At 43.7% G+C, this 19,342-nt stretch overlaps 1 protein-coding gene across 4 annotated transcripts in view; it reads right to left on the bottom strand.

Moving 5' to 3' along the window:
* Window positions 1-6,488: 6,488 nt before the first annotated feature.
* LOC110536823 (roundabout homolog 2) overlaps window positions 6,489-19,342 on the bottom strand; it is a 214,136-nt gene continuing 201,282 nt past the window's right edge. For all 4 annotated transcript variants that reach the window (XM_036937236.2, XM_036937238.2, XM_090192049.1 and 1 more), the window contains 7 exons: window positions 14,545-14,817; window positions 13,145-13,301; window positions 11,926-12,183; window positions 10,661-10,857; window positions 9,219-9,374; window positions 8,228-8,488; window positions 6,489-8,099 (listed from right to left, as the gene is read on the bottom strand). In XM_036937236.2, the coding sequence (XP_036793131.2) occupies window positions 8,098-8,099; window positions 8,228-8,488; window positions 9,219-9,374; window positions 10,661-10,857; window positions 11,926-12,183; window positions 13,145-13,301; window positions 14,545-14,817 (1,304 nt within the window). In that variant the 3' untranslated portion in view covers window positions 6,489-8,097. The remainder of the gene's footprint in view (window positions 8,100-8,227; window positions 8,489-9,218; window positions 9,375-10,660; window positions 10,858-11,925; window positions 12,184-13,144; window positions 13,302-14,544; window positions 14,818-19,342) is intronic.

The raw sequence follows: 19,342 nt of genomic DNA, 5'->3' as shown, positions 1-19,342 counted from the left end.
GAGACAGAGAGAAAAAAGAGAGAGGGTAATCCCCTGTCACTTCCTCCTCTGTTCTGCCCATGCAATTTAACCCACACACACTGCCTGCCTTCCCCATCCTCTCCCCTCTTTTCCACTTCCATCCTTTCCCCTCATCCCTTTCCTCCATGCTGAGTCAATTAAACATTGAAAAGAGCGATTTAATGCCCCTCTCTGCAGGCTCCCTCTCTCTTCAAATCCTACCTCAATCTCCAGAGGACGATGAAATGGCTCTTAATTGTTGCCTTAATTTCTATGCCAAACTGTTTCCATGGAATCAGGCCATGCCCGCTCATCAAGACTGAGGCATTTGCAGGCAACCGTCAATTTACATGTATGAGTTTCTAGAACTTGTTTCATTTTGGTTTACCCCTTTTGAGTAATATACACTATCTATATTTGTGGACATCCCTTCAAATTTGTGGATTCGGCTATTTCAGGCACACCCATTGCTGACAGGTGTATAAAATCGAGCCCACCGCCATGCAATCTCCATAGACAAACATTGGCTGTAGAATGGCCTTACTGAAGAGCTCAGTGACTATCAACTTTGCACTGTCAATTTTTATTTAACCAGGTAGGCCAGTTGAGAACAAGTTCTCATTTACAACTGTGACCTAGCCAAGATAAAATATGCTAGGTCGCAATGTCATACCTTTCCAACAAATCAGTTTATCAAATTTGTACCCTGCTAGAGCTGTGCCGGTCAACTATAAGTGCTGTTATTGTGAAGTGGAATGGACTAGGAGCAACAACGGCTCAGCCGCGAAGTGGTGTGCCACACGAGCTCACAGAACGGGACCGCCGAGTGCTGAAGCGTGTAAAAATTGTCTGTCCTCAGTTGCAACACTAACTAGGAAGTTCCAAACTGACACTAGAAGCAACGTCAGCACAATAACTGTTCGTCGGGTGCTCCATCAAAGGGGTTTCCATAGCCGAGGAATCACACACAAGCCTAAAATCAAATCAAATCAAATCCAATTTATTTATATAGCCCTTCGTACATCACCTGATATCTGTACAGAAACCCAGCCTAAAACCCCAAACAGCCAGCAATGGAGGTGTAAAATCACCATGCGCAATGCCAAGTGTCGGCTGAATTGGTGTAAAGCTAGCTAAACTTTGAACTCTGGAGCAGTGGAAACACGTTCTCTGGAGTGAAGAATCATGCTTCACCATCTGGCAGTCCGACGGATTAATCTGGGTTTGGCGGATTTGAGGAGAACGCTACCTGCCCCAATGCATAGTGCCAACTGTAAAGTTTGACGAAGTAATGGTCGTTTTCCATTGTTTGGGCTAGGCCCCTTAGTTCCATTGAAAGGAAATATTAACGCTACAGCACACAATGACATTCTAGAGAGGATTCTGTGCTTCCAACTTAGAGGCAACAGTTTGGGCAAGGCCCTTACCTGTTTCAGCATGATATTGCCGCCATGCATAAAGCAAAGTCCATACAAAAATGGTTTGTCGAGATTGGTGAAGAAGAACTTGACTGGCTTGAACAGAGCATTGACCTAATCCCCATAAAACACCTTTGGGATGAATTGGAACGCAGAGGCCTAATCGCCCAACATCAGTGCCCGACCTCACTAATGCTCTTGTAGCTGAATGGAAGCAAGTCCCCACAGCAATGTTCCAACATCTAGTGGAAAGCCTTCCCAGAAGAGTGGAGGCTGTTGTAGCAGCAAAGGGTGACCAACTCCATATTAATGCCCATGATTTTGGAATGAGATGTTCGATGAGCAGGTGCCCACTTTTGTTCATGTAGTGTATGTTCTGTTTGATCATTCACACACAGCCATTCAATTCCCAAAATCAGTTGATAAAATGTAAATTATCTATCCTGTCAGTAGCAATATAATACATTGGTATATTCATGACTCTTTGTTCCATATCCTTCTATTTAGTTTTGACGTTCCTGTAGATAAGTATAGTCCACGGTCTCTGTCTGTCTGTCTGTCTGTCTGTCTGTCTGTCTGTCTGTCTGTCTGTCTGTCTGTCTGTCTCTGTCTGTCTGACTCTGTCTGTCTGTCTGTCTGTCTGTCTGTGTCTCTCTCTCTCTCTCTCTATGCCGGTGTCTACTCTGCTCGTGTTAATTTCCTGCTTCAGTGGAACGAGTCACTCCAGGAGTGGTTTGTGACAATCCTCCAAATACCAAGCTGGTGAGAAAACCCTTGAGTTGTCGCTTACTGTTTAAATTATTACCAGTAATGGTGCCAGTGGTGTGGAGCCACTCGCAGTCCTCTGTACCTTAATTTCACCATTTAGGAATAGGAGACGAGTGGGGGGACAGACATTTCTTCTCCCTGTTATTTCAATCTACTAAAATATCATGAAATGAGCACGTCAGCATTCCCAGAAATGTTACGATCCAATTACAATGGTATTTATGCGTGCTGTTTGTTGTTGTTTGTAGATTGTGTGCAAATGTAAACCTTATGCATGTGCTCCAGGACAATGAACCAAATGCAATCCATGGTGGTATACAAGCATTATGCAGTCTATTTAACAAATCTAAATGCACATGACTCTACAAGCTCTGCCATTATGACAGGCAGGCAGGCAGACAGACAGAGATGCAGACAGACAGGTAGGCAGACAGAGAGGTCATACGGTACACAAATCTATGAGGACATTGACATATCATTGTATTACCCTCCAGTCCCACATTGAAAGCAGTGTCAACGTAAACCCACATACAGCCCATGCAGCCCCAGGGAATCACAACTCATAGTTGACCTTCACAATGCCCTAGGAGCAGGTCATATGGTTAGAGACATACACTGTACTAAAGCGCTGGTGCCAAAGCAAACCATGTTTTAGAAGCCATGTGTTTGTGGTGTGTGTGTGTGTGTGTGTGTGTGTGTGTGTGTGTGTGTGTGTGTGTGTGTGTGTGTGTGTGTGTGTGTGTGTGTGTGTGTGTGTGTGTGTGTGTGTGTGTGTGTGTGTGTGTGTGTGTGTGTGTGTGTGTACCATGCATTTCTGTATTTGCACGCATGTGTGTGTCTGCGCATGTGTTTGTGTGTCTGCGTGGTGGTGTGTGTGGTTGCATGCATGTATGTGTGTGTGCACGTGCGTGTGTGGCACCTTCATTGGGGAGGATAAACTCATAGTTATGGCTGGAACGGAGTTGTGGAATGGAATCAAACACATGCATGTATTTGATACCACTCCATTCCAGCCATTATTATGATCCGTCCTCCCCTCACCAGCCGACTGTGCACGTGTGAGTGTGTGTATGCGTGCGTGTGTGTGGATTTATTTATCTCAGCCTGTTTATCCTTGGACTCATAAGTGATTAATGGTGGTCTTCATGTCACTTTTTATTTGATTAAAAGAGAGACATGGCAGCTGCTTCAAAATAAAAGCAGGTAACTAGGCCATCTGGTGTGTTATTTACCAAAACTAAACTTTAGCAGAAGTCAGACAGGCAGCTGGAGTAATGACAGTTGACTCTACAGTACGTGAAATGGCTAGGAAATTAGTTCATTCATGAACTAAAATGCAAAGAAAAATCAATTAATTTGAAAGACAGAAGCAAAAATCTGAATTTAAGATACTGTATATCTGTCTGTGCTGCCTATTTTCTCTATGTTATTCTTTCATTTAGAGATAACAGGCTACTGGTTACTCTGAAATCCAGTGGCAAAGAAGGCCTTTGTCTTGGACAACTGCTTTATGTCTATTCAAAATAGTTTCTTAGATACTACAGGTGTGTGTGTGTGTGTTTGTTTACATTTGAACTTTATTTAACTAGGCAAGTCAGTTAAGAACAAATTCTTATTTACAATGACGGCCTACTGGGAAGCCGTGGGTTAACTACCTTGTTCAGGGGCAGAACGACAGATTTTTACCTTGTCAGCTCGGGGATTCAATAGTTAGAGCCCAACGCTCTAACCAATAACCTACCCCTCTAACCACTAGGCTACCTGCATGTGTATGTATGTGTTTTGCGTGTATGTTTCCTTGTTTTCATTTCAAATTTCAGAATGTTTTCATTGCACTCTTGCATCCCTCTGTTCACAAAGGGCTGTCCTTAATAAAAACCAAGGCTTTTAAAATGCTGGAGAATACCAGTGAGGCTGAAAGAGTGAAATTGAAGGCTATCACCCCAGTAGGCCTACAGCACTTGATCAGAGCACACATCTACAGTATGTATCCGACATACAGAAATCCTGTCTCATAAATGATTTTATACGAAAGTATTTAAACTACAACATACTGTGTTATGGGGTTTTCATCTATATTGCATAATGGTACACAATGATTTCAAGCATGGTGACAATGCACAGTCTTTGTATCACACAACACTGACTTCATGTTAATATGTTGCCTATATTTCACATTGAATGAAATGGCCTGTGTCACAGAGACATAGAAAAGGTCATGTTGGTCCTCACAGAGCCAGCATGGAAGTGCCCACTCCAGGGGGAGAGATTAACAATGACGGTGGGAGACAAACTGGCCACTGAGGTAGCTGTTGATCAGAGGACCCCCAGTCTTTACCTACCCCTCCATCTGGGGTTAGGGTCTACATAGCCTCGTTGAGATCAAGGCAAACCTGGTGTAGTTCATGGCACAAAATCAGCTAAAAAATCGATGTAAATCAGTGACGCCTTGCAACATGTCAAACCAATCAAATGCCTTGTTTGGGCGGAGGTGCTCACTAGATTAGTGTCATAGGTACATCAGAGCGTGAGGATGGCCGAGAAATCGTAGTAATGGTGCTATAGACTGGGCCTCCACACCCTCCACCTGGGGTAATGGTACTGCAGACTGGGGCTTCCACCCCCTCCACCTGGGGGTTATGGTACTGCAGACTGTGGCCTCTACCCCCTCCACCTAGGGGTAATGGTACTGCAGACTGGTGCCTCCACCCCCTCCACCTGGGGTAATGGTGCTCTAGACTGGGACCTCCACCCCTCCACCTGGGGGTAATGGTACTGCAAACTGGGGCCTCCACCTCCTCCACCTGGGGTAATGGTGCTCTAGACTGGGACCTCCATCCCCTCCACCTGGGGTAATGGTGCTCTAGACTGGGACCTCCACCCCCTCCACCTGGGGTAATGGTGCTCTATACTGGGACCTCCACCCCCTCCACCTGGGGTAATGGTGCTCTAGACTGGGACCTCCATCCTCTCCTTCCCTCCGTTGGCTGCTGTCCTGTGGCCCATGTAATCACATCACACAAGATTACTGTTCAAACTTTGCAATCAGCCAAATTTCATGACTCATTAATGAGCTGTTCTAGCTCCAAGGCCACGGCTCTACAGAATCATTTCAAAGGTTTTGTCCACACACGGAATGGCAACACTGAATAGAGGAAAGGTGTTACACATGATGGATGACTAAGCTGACAAGGTTAATCGTTATTGCAATGGATGTAAAGAAGGGTGATATTACAGAAATGGATGCGGGGTGGAATACGTTATAGCTTCCATTTCTGTCATTAGAGTTGTGTCCTGTTCCTCTGTGTTTGGCAGTAGGAACAGCCAGGCTTAGCCCAGAGAGATGAGAGATGTACCGTATGTGACAGAGGCAGTAGGAACAGCCAGGCTTAGCCCAGAGAGATGAGAGATGTACCGTATGTGACAGAGGCAGTAGGAACAGCCAGGCTTAGCCCAGAGAGATGAGAGATGTACCGTATGTGACAGAGGCAGTAGGAACAGCCAGGCTTAGCCCAGAGAGATGAGAGATGTACCGTATGTGACAGAGGCTGGAGCCAATGCAGTATGCAACAGTGATTTGGATAGTTGTAGTAGAAATGTGATCTCATGTAGCAGTTGTGATTCATTAGGTGTAGAGTGTACAGTACGTGATATGACAAATGGAGTTGAAAGGCATGGATGCCCCAGGAAAAGCCACCATAACTCTATAAATCACTGCAATTGCATTTCTTGAATGCAGTAAATGAGCTATAGTATGTCGACTGCTAACGACAAATGTCTGAAATGTAATCACCACTGAATTCACATGCATCTTCAAAATCCCATAAAGGTGATGGAAAATAACTGGAATAAAGGAGAGAATCATCATCGTCATATTTCGTTGTATCATGAAATGCCCAAATCGCCGATGCTAGAGTTGTGTTCAATATTTTCTTGGTAAATGGAGATAACGCTGACATTTTCTCCAGTGAGTAAATGTGTTCTGGTGTAGGAAAAAAGAGAGTGAAGGGATGGATGCATAAAAATGGAGTAATAATTATTTTATTTTCCCCTTAGCTCTGACTAAGACCGATTTAACACAGAGACGCTTGAGAGAGGGAGACCGAGTATTGTTCTTATTCATATGTAACTAATCTCTGATCCTGTTAGAAGTGTGTACATTATGCTAATGTGGCGCTTATAAGTGTATGCACATAATGTCCTAATGGGAAAATCAGTATTAAGAAAATCAGCATGAACAATTATCATATGAGGAGAATATCTTGGACCATCAACTCACACGCATAGCACAGAGACTCATGGTTGATTCCACATACACATTTTATTTGTATCGTAGGACTGGCCACACTGTATGTGTATTCCTGAGGGCAGACCGGACTCTGGCAGGTACAGAGTTTTTACAGGTGGAGCCAATACAAAGAACAACCAGAAAATAACCATACAAAGAAGGGAACCAAAACACTGCATTATGAATCTTGTAGGCAAGAACTAGCAACCAGCTGCCCTCCGTGACTGGTTACAGTGTTAAGGATTTCCTTACTTGGCAAGGGGCTCACTATGCCTAGGTAACCATACGTGTCCTGATGAGCGTTCATCTGTTACCAGTCTGTTACCAGGGTGATAAAGGGGCCACATTATACCGCACCACTAGGATTAAAACAGGCGTCCATCACATCTATGATGGGTCTATTATTATAATCTAATTGCATATTGTTGTTAATCGTGCTTGCTAGTCACTTAGAGCTCTGGAAACCCAGTCCGGGATTAGCTAGATTTCTAAAGGCCAACATCTCTTCATCTTAAGACCTGTCTCACTGTGTTATCACTCTGTCCCCATGGGTAACACTGACAGAGTCCATCTGTGCACACAACTGTCCACACCTGACCACACCTGAGTGGTGCTCTATGGGCCCAACACCTCCCTATCAACAACTAGCTATCGTCCTCTGCCTCTGCATTAACAGTTCCATTTGTAATGTTACACATAGATGGTTTAACTTTATTGATTATTCTGAACTGTCATTATTTGGAGGGTTCCAAGTACTGCTGTCTCACTGTAATGAGCATATAGTGTATGGGCAACATTGCACATCTGTCACATCATCCCCACGGACAACTGCAGATTGAAAAACAAAACATTACATTTTCTATGTGGGCGTAGAATTGAATTTCTGTTTAATTACTGAATTTCTTTGTGTTTCTTATATCTCTCAATACATCTGTCTCTGAAAAGCATTTACTGTGTCGAATATTATATTTCTTAAATGTAAGGTATATTATAGACACTCCTCTTCATCATTCTTCTCTGAGCCTCAGCTGATGACTTTGTGCTTATCATCACAAAACGCTCTGTGCAAACAACAAAACAGCAGTTTCATCAAAATGAAGCAATATTTCGAGCATTTATGAAAAACAAATGTGGCACCACAGTCCATCAACTCACAATGTAAAATGACAAGTAAACGAGACAACTTCATAGTCAGAATTTGGCTTGCATAGCAAAGAAAAGAAAAAAAAACTGAAAATACAAAACCTATTTACAGGAAAAGCAAGTCCTTACACTTTCATGAGTCAATAGTTTAACTGCAGAGATTTTTATTTTTCATTAATGTGGAGTGAGTTACTGTACATCATGTGACATGAAATAGGAGGGGCATGTGATATACAGTATATTCTTTTGGAAGGAGGGATGAAAGTAACACTGTAAAAAGAACACTGAGATGTGTGTCTGTGTGTCTGTACATCACATGTACAGCTCTGCGTTTCTCTCTGGCTCCCTCTTTCTCCCTCTTTCATCTTCCAGCCTTCTCTTTATATTCCATCCTGTAGCATTCGCAGAGGGGAAATCTCATTGCACTTATAGACAAGGTGTCCTGGGACAGGCAGCACAGGCAGCACCGACTCACAAAGACTCTGAGAGATGAAGACACACAGACAGACAAAAGTGTGAATACAGTACATCACATATAACCAACAGAAAATTACTTCCCACCAACCAGAAACAATACCATTGTGTGACTACGGAGAGCCTGAATACGTACATCGTTCTCCATAGCTATGCTCGGTGCTGTTGGGAGGCGGGTGGATGTTATGTGGGTGGTCTGTGCCCGCGCCAGCCGCAGCCCTGTGGCGTGTCCTGCCCAGAGTGGCCATGTTAGAGGATCTGCCGCTCCAGGAGGCCATATGCTGCCGCTCCAGCGTTGAGACCATACACTCCTCTGGAGGGTCCGAGCCACCAGACGCCCATGACCCGTGCAGCCTTGCCCCCACACTGTGGACAGGCTCAGGGGTAGGAGAGGCCACTGAGGAGAGAGAGGAGGACATAAGGCACTGGTTAATACAGCTCCCAAGATGGGTTATACACAGTGGCCTTTGTAATCGGTTGAACATGTCACAGAGATCAGCATGGCTATATACACTGAGTGGACAAAACATTCTATAACATAGACTGACTAGGTGAAAGCCCTGAACCCTGATTGATGTCACTTATTAAATCCACTTCAATCAGTGTAGATGAAGGGGAGGAGACAGGTTAAAGAAGGATTTTTAAACCTTGAGACAATTGAGACAAGGATTGTGTATGTGTGCCATTTAGAGGGTGAATAGTCAAGACAAAATATTTAAGTGCCTTTGAACAGGGTATGGTAGTAGGTTCCAGGTGCACCAGTTTGCGTCAAGAACCACAACGTTGCTGGGTTTTTCATGCTCAACAGTTTCCCGTGTGTATCAAGAATGTTCCACCACCCCAAGAACATCCAGTCAACTTGACACAACTGTGAGAAGCATTGGAGTCAACATGGGCCAGCATCCTTGTTGAACGCTTTCAACACCTTGTAGTGTCCATGCCCTGACAAATTAAGTCTGTTCTGAAAGCAAAATGAGGTTGTACAACTCAATATTAGAAAGGTTTTCTTAATGTTTTGTACACTCAATGTAGTTTGTTATAAACCACATTCAACAAAGAGAGATACCATCCACCTTCCCCATCTCTCTCTCTGGCTGTCCTCTCTGCCCCCTCACCCCATGTCTTACCATCTGTGGGGGAGTCTCTCTGTGTCCCAACAGTTTCTGCCCGGGGTTTGCGTCCAGTGTGTGTGGCCCTCTGGTGACCGAGGCTCTGTGTACCCAGAGCACTGCTCTCTGTGGAGCCTGAGCTGACTGGTCGACCCCGCTGGGAGTAACCTTTACCTACAGGGGGCGATGGAGAAAGGACAGGGACACAGGGACAGAGAATTAGGGAGACGCACAACATAGCTAATCAGTTTAGATTAGCAAGAAATGACTGATTATCATAGCTTTTGCACTGCTAAACTATATGCTAGAAAGGATTCAGTGTAGTACTAAAATGAACTCGAGTATGAAAAAATACATGTTGTAAATCAAATTATTAACTGAGGAGAGGAAGATAGAGGGGGTACAAATCAGTGCAAGAAACCTTCCTAGATAAGACTGTTTGTGTGGGTAGTATGGGTAAACATTTACATCTTGACAATTCAAGGTAAAGGATACAATGTGGTTATAATTCATGGCTCCCATCCTAAGTGCATTGGACTTTCTGTGTGTGTGTGTTGGCCTGGTCTTTGCGGAAGAGGAGACAACGGAGAGACCATTGTAGAGATAAGCTGATCTAGCGTAGCATTCTCCCCATAGAGGCAACACAGCAGATTACTGCACATCACCTACTTTATCACAGACACACCACAGTATATTAGCACTTTCCCGTGTCTCAGCCAGCACGCCATACGTTCCATGATCTCCCTGACTAGGACTGAACCATGGTCTCACTCTCTCCCACAACTCTAGACTAGTGCTCTACAAAAACACATCACACTTTTGACCTCTGGATCTATCCCCTCACCTTGTGCTCTCACTCTCCTCATAGCTTTTGATGTTAGACACTCTTCCGAGTCATTCGCTTTAGAGAGGCTAAAAGACTAAGTGTTTAGACAATATGGTCATAAACTTGAAATGGCATCGAGTGATTGAACAAAAAAACGTAAATAAGATATTGTGGAGAAATGATTGCTTCCATCTGAAATCACATAACTAGCCAGTTTGACGTTTCTTTATTTAATGGAGATGGATTTCACTCATGTGTCCACACCAGATTACAATACATATTTCCCTTTCATTCAATTCCTTGTTCAAATTAATGAGTCTGAATATCACAATATGAAAAAATTAGACAATTGGTTCTGAGTATGACACGATACGGTTGAGAAAATTGGAGAAAAAAAAACTGTCAGTCGAAACTGCATAATGAACAAGGCATTTAGTCTCCGTAAGTGGTGACTGAATAAAACCATATTGCTATTGCCAATTCTTCTCACTGCTCCCAAATCTTTGTCATCCTGCTCGATGTGAAGACGTGTGCACCTGTCTGCACTGTGAAGAAATGAGGGGCATGATCTGAGTGTGTGTGTGTGTGTGTGTGTGTGTGTGTGTGCGTGCGTGCGTGCGTGTGTGTGTCTCACCTGAGCCCTCATGGTTGTCCATGCTGCAACTGGCCGTGTAGTCAAAGCCACAGAGCTGATGTGACACTCCGTAGGCTTTATCCTCCTCCTCTTCCTCACACGGGATGTTGTTTCCCAGGTCAGACCCAAGCGTGCTGGACACGTACCCCATCGGAGGGACAGGGGCCATAGGCGGGTGTTGGCTGCCCTTCATATGCCTGTATAGAACATGAGGGAACATGTTATAGCGCTGAGGCTGGACACAGAGCGGTAGAGAAAGACACTAACAAACAGAAAGTAAAGGCCAAAACACAAATCTACGAACAACCAAATACCAGAGTGCAGTACTAGAGCCCCGTTCAGCATGTGTGAGTGAGTGCCTGTGTGGGAGATTGAATTAATTATTTTCCATGTGCGGCGCACGGCGATTGCTTTGGCTAGTTCTGCGGTGCTCGTGCTCGCACTAACACAATGAACTGGTAATTGTCTGGGTGAAGGGAGAAGAATGGCAGGCTAGGCAGGGCTGTCAGTAACATGTCTGTTATCTCCCCCACAGCTGTCCCCTCTGAAGCCTCGCCCCACTATGGATGAGACACCCATGTAATTAGCAGCTCTTGTTCCTGTTGTCAAAGCAGCGCGCTAGGCCAAACCCCATCATTACCACCTCAACGCGTTTTCCTACTGACATGACAAGTTTCCCAATGAGGTGTAATCAATGAAGGGCTGTTTTTATATTTTGCAGGAAACATGAAACCAGGGGATAGGATGACATACCTAAATACCACACTGATATGAAACACTCAAAAAAACTGGCTATTGATATACAAAAGCATCCAGATCAATTGGAGAGAATGACATCTCATTCATCCACAGCACAAAGCAGAAATTGCAGGGTAAATGTCTCATGATTGAAATATCATAGGCAATTTAGTCTAACAAGTACCTGGGGCAATTCAAAAGAACACAAAGTACAGTACTTAGTTTAATTTCATAGTGGAAAGTGGATACATAATACACTAAAAACATGTAGCAAGCATAATTGTTGTATCATATCATGATCTACAGATACATAGAAAGTAGTCTCTCTCACCAAACTCAGACTTGAGAAGAGACTAGAAAGAAAGTAGTCTCTCTTGCCAAACTCAGATTTGAGAAGAGACTACATGGAAAGCAGTCTCTCTCACCAGACTCAGACTCGAGAAGAGACTAGGTAGAAAGTAAAGAGGTATAATATTTTTTTTTAATAAAGACATTGACAGATCCACAGTAAATTCTCTCCTGCTCACCACGTCTGTTTGGCCACTTGGTACTGGTAGGCTCTGGTCAGCTCATCCAGGTGGGCCTGCAGCATGGACTGCATCTCCTCGTGGTGGGTGGAGCTAAGGGAGGAGGATGACGGTTGGCTGTAGGGAGCTGCTGCCGGGGAGGAAGCCACTCCCCTGAGGGGCGGGGTGGGCACTCGCTCCTCCTCCATATCGTCGTCCAATCCCTGGTGGAGGTATGTCTGAACGGGAAGGGGAGGGGCCCAGCTGTCGCTGTCATACCTGCAACATGAACTACAATGTGAGTAATTTGAACTGAAACCGTATCATACACTTCTCTGTGGATGTGTGTGTTTAAGGTGTTTAGAATTCTAAGTGTTACTGCTAGTGCTCTCAGTGTTGTACGCTTAGCTCACAGACAAATACAATTGTTTTTCTACTGGTTTGTATTTTGCCAGACCATTAAAAACATTGTTATCTGATGTTCTATTTCTCAGCAGAGGGAGAGAGGGAATTACACACATTTGCTGCTGTTTGTAATTACAAATCCACTGGCAGGGATGGGATGGGGAGATCAAATTACAAGATCTAACCACATGCTGTTTTGTCATAAGTGGTGGTTTAACCAGCCAAAGCTGCCTGAAACGGGCTGCAAAATATGTGTTCACACCCCAAGGTTTTCCAACTGCCATCCTTCCAAAAAAAATGCCTGTGACAAAAACAGTGTATTTTTCATGTAGTAACCAAGCAGAGTAATGAAGGTTCCCTCAGTATGACTAGTACAGGCACCGGCAGAGGGAGCTTACTACTCCATGTAGCAACCTCCTGCTCGTCTGTGCTTAGCGCTCTCCTTGAGTGTACACAAGCACGCACACACTCACACACACACACACACACACACACACACACACACACACACACACACACACACACACACACACACACACACACACACACACACACACACACACACACACACACACACACACACACACACACACACACACACACACACAGCTAGAGATAGGTAGGTTCATGGAGAGAGAGAGACACGCTGGTTACAGCCAATTAGGAGAGGGTTTGCTTTCCTCTCAGTGGTTCACAGACATACCTCAGATCCCTTAAGGACAAGAGAGGCTGCATGTGTTCCTTTTCATTATTTCACTTCCTGTGTAGCATCATGATATGATGTGTGTAGGTATATGTATAGACGTGTGTCCAGACAGAGAGAATATTATCTTACCCTCCTCCATGGTTCTCTGGGGGGTAGTGGTCCACCTCGGTGCCTGGCAGAGGGTGCATGGGTGGGGGAGGCAGGGGCATGTTGACCCAACAGGACCCATTGGATTTGGAGGTCTTTGTCCCACCCTTTGACTTCTTTTTCTTGCCGCCCTTTCCACCTGAAAAGGAAAGAGAGAGAGAGAAAAATACAGATAGAGAGAGGGAAGGGAAATCAGAGATTGATAGTTTATCTTATCAGCCTGGTCTCTGCCTCACAATACGGAGATATCCCTATAGCCCTCAAGCTGTGGGTTTTAATGAGCTGATACTATTCCCCATTGGGTTCAAACACACACACATACACACACACTGCTGCTTGGAAAGCTATTTTATCATCACCTGGGCTTTCTCCCTCTCTTTCTCCCCCACCTGGCTCTCATTATTTCTCCTCTCAGTGTGCTGACGGAGCACTAAGACTTTTCCTCTATGTTGACATTTCTTAAAGAGGCGTAGAGACCTGGGGCCCGGGGCTACAGGCTGGCTTCCTCCCTTCGTCTGTTCTCTCTTTTCCTCTTCCTCTCTGTTCCTTATCTCTCTCAGGTAACCAGCATTCAGCTGAGCATACAGCCCAGAGCACATAAGAGAATGGACGTCCGACCAACAGACAGACAGCCTGAGACCTTCTCAACAATACGCCTCCACTCCGCACAGCCAAGCTAATTGTATATCCACGGGTCAAAACACAAAGGAATCCCTGCCTCTGCTAATCAAATTAATCCAAAGAAATGTGCCTTAATTCTCTGACATTTCTAGGGTAGAAAAACTCCTGAGGCTGAGGAGTAAAAATTGACATGAGGAGAGAGGAGCGATTAACAACAATATCCTCAGGGTCCATTTTCAATGAAAATGTAAATATAACATTCCCCTCTCTCTGCTGCCCCCCTCTCGCTCCCTCTTTCTCTCGCTCTCTTTAATATGTTTTTGTCTCTCTCTCTCTCACTCTCTCTCTCCCTCTCTCCCTCTCTCCCTCTCCAAGGTGGCAGGTAGCCTAGTGGCTAAAATCTGTCAATGTGCCTTTGAGCAAGGCACTTAACCCTAATTGTTCCTGTACTGTAAGTTGCTCTGGATAAGACCGTCTGCTAAAATGTCAACTAAACATGCTGCTCTTTTCCCATCAATCTACTGAACATAATCTCTTCTTCTATTGTTTCTATTGACTCTGTTCTTTCTTTATCTCTCTTTCTCTACTCCTATTGTTATTCCAAAAAGGCATCTAATGAATGCTAAGCTTCACTCTGTGACTGACCATCTATTCTTTAGAGCACACTCCTTCGGGGCACACACGCAGGCACACATTCAAAACCACACAGCCCTACCCTGCCCATCCCATCCCTGTGTTTCCCCAGTGTTGCTGTTGCGTACCGTTGCAGGGGCGTCCATCGGTCATTGAGTAGCCCAGGTTGGCTATTTCCTGCTGGGCTCGAAGGGAAGCCTTCCAGCGAGGGTCTGGTCTGTCCACAGCCAGCTCATGGAAGCTGTTGGAATGCAGGATCTGAGTGGTGGCATAGGGGGTGGCCTGGCTGCCCCGTGCTGGGCTGCTGTAGCCCGCCTTGCCTGTGAAGTCTATACTGCTGTATATGGCACCATCAGACAGCATGGTACCTGTCTTTTCACCCGCTCCAGAGGGCAGCACGTCTGAGATGAGCGAGACAGCAGGGAACAGACAGAGATTCATGGAGAGATAAAGTTACCAATCTTTAAGGTCAGTGTGTAACACATTATCACTCCCTGCTGCTCCAGTGTTAGGCTCTCTGGATTAGTTAAACTGATATCAAATGAACTGAGATGAATCCAAGTGATTAGCTAGCAGAATAATTATCATGTTGTCATGCAATGCCTTGTAGGGGCCCTACGCTGTGACACAGGGAAAGGGCCTGTCACACAAGGCTGACCTTCAGCTTTACCCACAGGAGCCCCAGGCCTCTCATCAGCCTGGTGGGAGTTAAATGAGCTACAGGAAAATGGCACCAATACACACATAGCATCTCTCCTTCTCAGACAGCCACACAGACAGTACACAGACATAAACACTCACCACCACAAGCCCACATCTATTATTAGGAGTTCAAGCTAACGAAGCTGCTGAAAACCTATTGAATTTGCTGCCGTGGGTTATTATTATTCTGCTTATGGATAAAGTTCTAACAACGCAATATTTTCCAGAAAAGTACTTAAAATAACATGGTTACTGACCAAAAAGCATTTCATTGTGCGTGGTCTGGCACATAAATCAGTCACATGATATTCCTATTGTAATAATACTTGGTACACATGTTCCAAACACTCTGAAGAACAACACAGTGTTTAACAGTATTTAACTAGACAAGTCAGTTAAGAACAAATTCTTATTTACAATGACGGCCTACCGGAGAACAGTGGGTTAACTGCCTTGTTCAGGGCAGAATGACAGATTTTTACCTTGTCAGCTTGGGGATTTGATCTAGCAACCTTTCAGTTACTGGCCCAACGTTCTAACCACTAGAGTACCTACCAGCTATAAGAGGAACATGTTTATATATCTTAATCTTTTTAACTCAGAGTGATGAAATTTTGCACATATGCTCAAGGATATGCGCGTAGCTAACCTGTAAAGTATGGTTCAGTTTGTTCGCATGGTGATGCTGTTGGACAGGAAAAAACATTCAGGCAAGCTCATTGGCTCATAGCGGCCATATTGTTTCAGCTAGGGTCCTGGAAAATATTGCGTTTGAAGATATGCATCCATACATGCTATATACCATACTACTTTAAAGTAGTCAACATCATTAAAAATAGTCCAAAATACAGTGCCTTCAGAAGTATTCATAGCCCTTGACTTACAGTGAATTCGGAAAGTATTCAGACCCCTTGACTTTTTCCACATTTTGTTACGTTACAGCCTTATTCTAAAGTGGATTAAATAAAACATTTCCCTTGTCAATCTACACACAATACCACATAATGACAAAGTGAAAATAGGTTTTTAAACATTTTTGTAAATGTATCAATTTTTTTTTTTAAAAGATACCTTATTTACATAAGTATTCACACCACATGCTATGAGACTCGAAATTACGCTCTAGAAATTGTTTTATACCCTTCCCCAGATATATGCCTCATCACAATTCTACAGATCAATTAACATTTCCTAAGACTTCATGGTATAGTTTCTGCTCTGACGTGCACTGTAAACTGTGGGAACGTATATACTGTAGACAGGTCTGTTTCTGTCTAAATCATGACCAAACAATGGAATTGGCCACTGGAGGACTCCAATCATGTTGTAGTGACATCTCAAGAATGATCAAAGGAATTGGATGCACCTGAACTAAATTTGGGGTGTCATAGCAAAGGGGTGTGAATACTTCTGTAAATTCAATATTTTTTGTATTTAATTTTCAAGAAATTTGCGAAAAAATGTATAAACATGTTTTCTCTTTGTCATTATGGGGTTTGTGTGTCGATAGGTGAGAAAAAAAACATATTTAAGCCATTTTGAATTCAGGCTGTAACACAACTAAATGTGGAATAAATCAGGGGGTATGAATACTTTCTGAAGGCACTATATATCGAAGCATACTGCATGAACAGTTTGATTTTGAGTTCTGATATTTGGCAAGCATGGTAAGGATGAGTAAGCTAGTAGCTCATCATCCTAGGGTGATGTGTCCAAATTGCCCCTATGGTGGCGCTATGGGGCCAGTGTGTGAGTATGTGCGTGTGTGTGTGTGTGTGTGTTTGACTGTGGATTTATGTATGTGTGTAAAACGTTTCATTGTGAAACACTATTAATACACCCGATGCACCTCTTCAGGTACTACTAACACTTTTGCCCTCTTATAACAACTTCTCAACTCACTTCAACATTTATCAACAATGAATAACAGTATGTCCCTCTCGCTCTCTGTCTCTCGCTCTACCGCACCTGCTGTCTTGACCTCTGAATTCTCCACTATAAAAAGCCAACTGACATTTACTCCTGAGGTGCTGACCTGTTGCACCCTCTATAACCACTGTGATTATTATTTGACCCTGTTGGTCATCTATGAACGTTTGAACAACTTGAAGAACAATCTGGCCTTAATGGAAATGTACTCTTATAATCTCCACCGGTCACAGCCAGAAGAGGACTGGCCACCCCTCAGAGCCTGGCACTTCTCTAGGTTTCTTCATAGGTTCCTGCTTTTCTAGAGAGTTTTACCTAGCCACCTTGCTTCTATATCTGCATTGCTTACTCTTTGGGTTCTAAGCTGGGTTTCTATTTAAGCACTTTGTGACATCTGCGGATGTAAAAAGGGCTTCATAAATACAGTGCCTTGCGAAAGTATTCGGCCCCCTTGAACTTTGCGACCTTTTGCCACATTTCAGGCTTCAAACATAAAGATATAAAACTGTATTTTTTTGTGAAGAATCAACAACAAGTGGGACACAATCATGAAGTGGAACGACATTTATTGGATATTTAAAACTTTTTTAACAAATCAAAAACTGAAAAATTGGGCGTGCAAAATTATTCAGCCCCCTTAAGTTAATACTTTGTAGCGCCACCTTTTGCTGCGATTACAGCTGTAAGTCGCTTGGGGTATGTCTCTATCAGTTTTGCACATCGAGAGACTGACATTTTTTCCCATTCCTCCTTGCAAAACAGCTCGAGCTCAGTGAGGTTGGATGGAGAGCATTTGTGAACAGCAGTTTTCAGTTCTTTCCACAGATTCTCGATTGGATTCAGGTCTGGACTTTGACTTGGCCATTCTAACACCTGGATATGTTTATTTTTGAACCATTCCATTGTAGATTTTGCTTTATGTTTTGGATCATTGTCTTGTTGGAAGACAAATCTCCGTCCCAGTCTCAGGTCTTTTGCAGACTCCATCAGGTTTTCTTCCAGAATGGTCCTGTATTTGGCTCCATCCATCTTCCCATCAATTTTAACCATCTTCCCTGTCCCTGCTGAAGAAAAGCAGGCCCAAACCATGATGCTGCCACCACCATGTTTGACAGTGGGGATGGTGTGTTCAGCTGTGTTGCTTTTACGCCAAACATAACGTTTTGCATTGTTGCCAAAAAGTTCAATTTTGGTTTCATCTGACCAGAGCACCTTCTTCCACATGTTTGGTGTGTCTCCCAGGTGGCTTGTGGCAAACTTTAAACGACACTTTTTATGGATATCTTTAAGAAATGGCTTTCTTCTTGCCACTCTTCCATAAAGGCCAGATTTGTGCAATATACGACTGATTGTTGTCCTATGGACAGAGTCTCCCACCTCAGCTGTAGATCTCTGCAGTTCATCCAGAGTGATCATGGGCCTCTTGGCTGCATCTCTGATCAGTCTTCTCCTTGTATGAGCTGAAAGTTTAGAGGGACGGCCAGGTCTTGGTAGATTTGCAGTGGTCTGATACTCCTTCCATTTCAATATTATCGCTTGCACAGTGCTCCTTGGGATGTTTAAAGCTTGGGAAATATTTTTGTATCCAAATCCGGCTTTAAACTTCTTCACAACAGTATCTCGGACCTGCCTGGTGTGTTCCTTGTTCTTCATGATGCTCTCTGCGCTTTTAACGGACCTCTGAGACACTCACAGTGCAGGTGCATTTATACGGAGACTTGATTACACACAGGTGGATTGTATTTATCATCATTAGTCATTTAGGTCAACATTGGATCATTCAGAGATCCTCACTGAACTTCTGGAGAGAGTTTGCTGTACTGAAAGTAAAGGGGCTGAATAATTTTGCACGCCCAATTTTTCAGTTTTTGATTTGTTAAAAAAGTTTGAAATATCCAATAAATGTCGTTCCACTTTATGATTGTGTCCCACAAAAAAATAAAGTTGTATATCTTTATGTTTGAAGCCTGAAATGTGGCAAAAGGTCGCAAAGTTCAAGGGGGCCGAATACTTTCGCAAGGCACTGTACATTTGATTGATTGACCTAGCTTGAACCCTGGCAATGCTGCTTGCAGGTTTAATTATTAATATTATTATTATTACTACAGCCAGTATGAAAGTGTATTGAACCAATCATGGACAGACAGAAGAAACACATACACACTCTCATCAAAGTTATTTTTTCCCCAGTTTTTTTAAGCCAATAGTGATGAGATACTTAGCATGATCCAGAGAGACTGAAAGTCCGAAGTGTGTGTGACAGCCTGTCAGTGTGCCTGCTGAAGTATACCCTCC

This window comes from Oncorhynchus mykiss, chromosome 12, assembly GCF_057628025.1.
Source record: "Oncorhynchus mykiss isolate SJ-2025 chromosome 12, ASM5762802v1, whole genome shotgun sequence".
NCBI lineage: Eukaryota > Metazoa > Chordata > Actinopteri > Salmoniformes > Salmonidae > Oncorhynchus > Oncorhynchus mykiss.
This window is presented reverse-complemented; position numbering and strand designations above follow the sequence as displayed.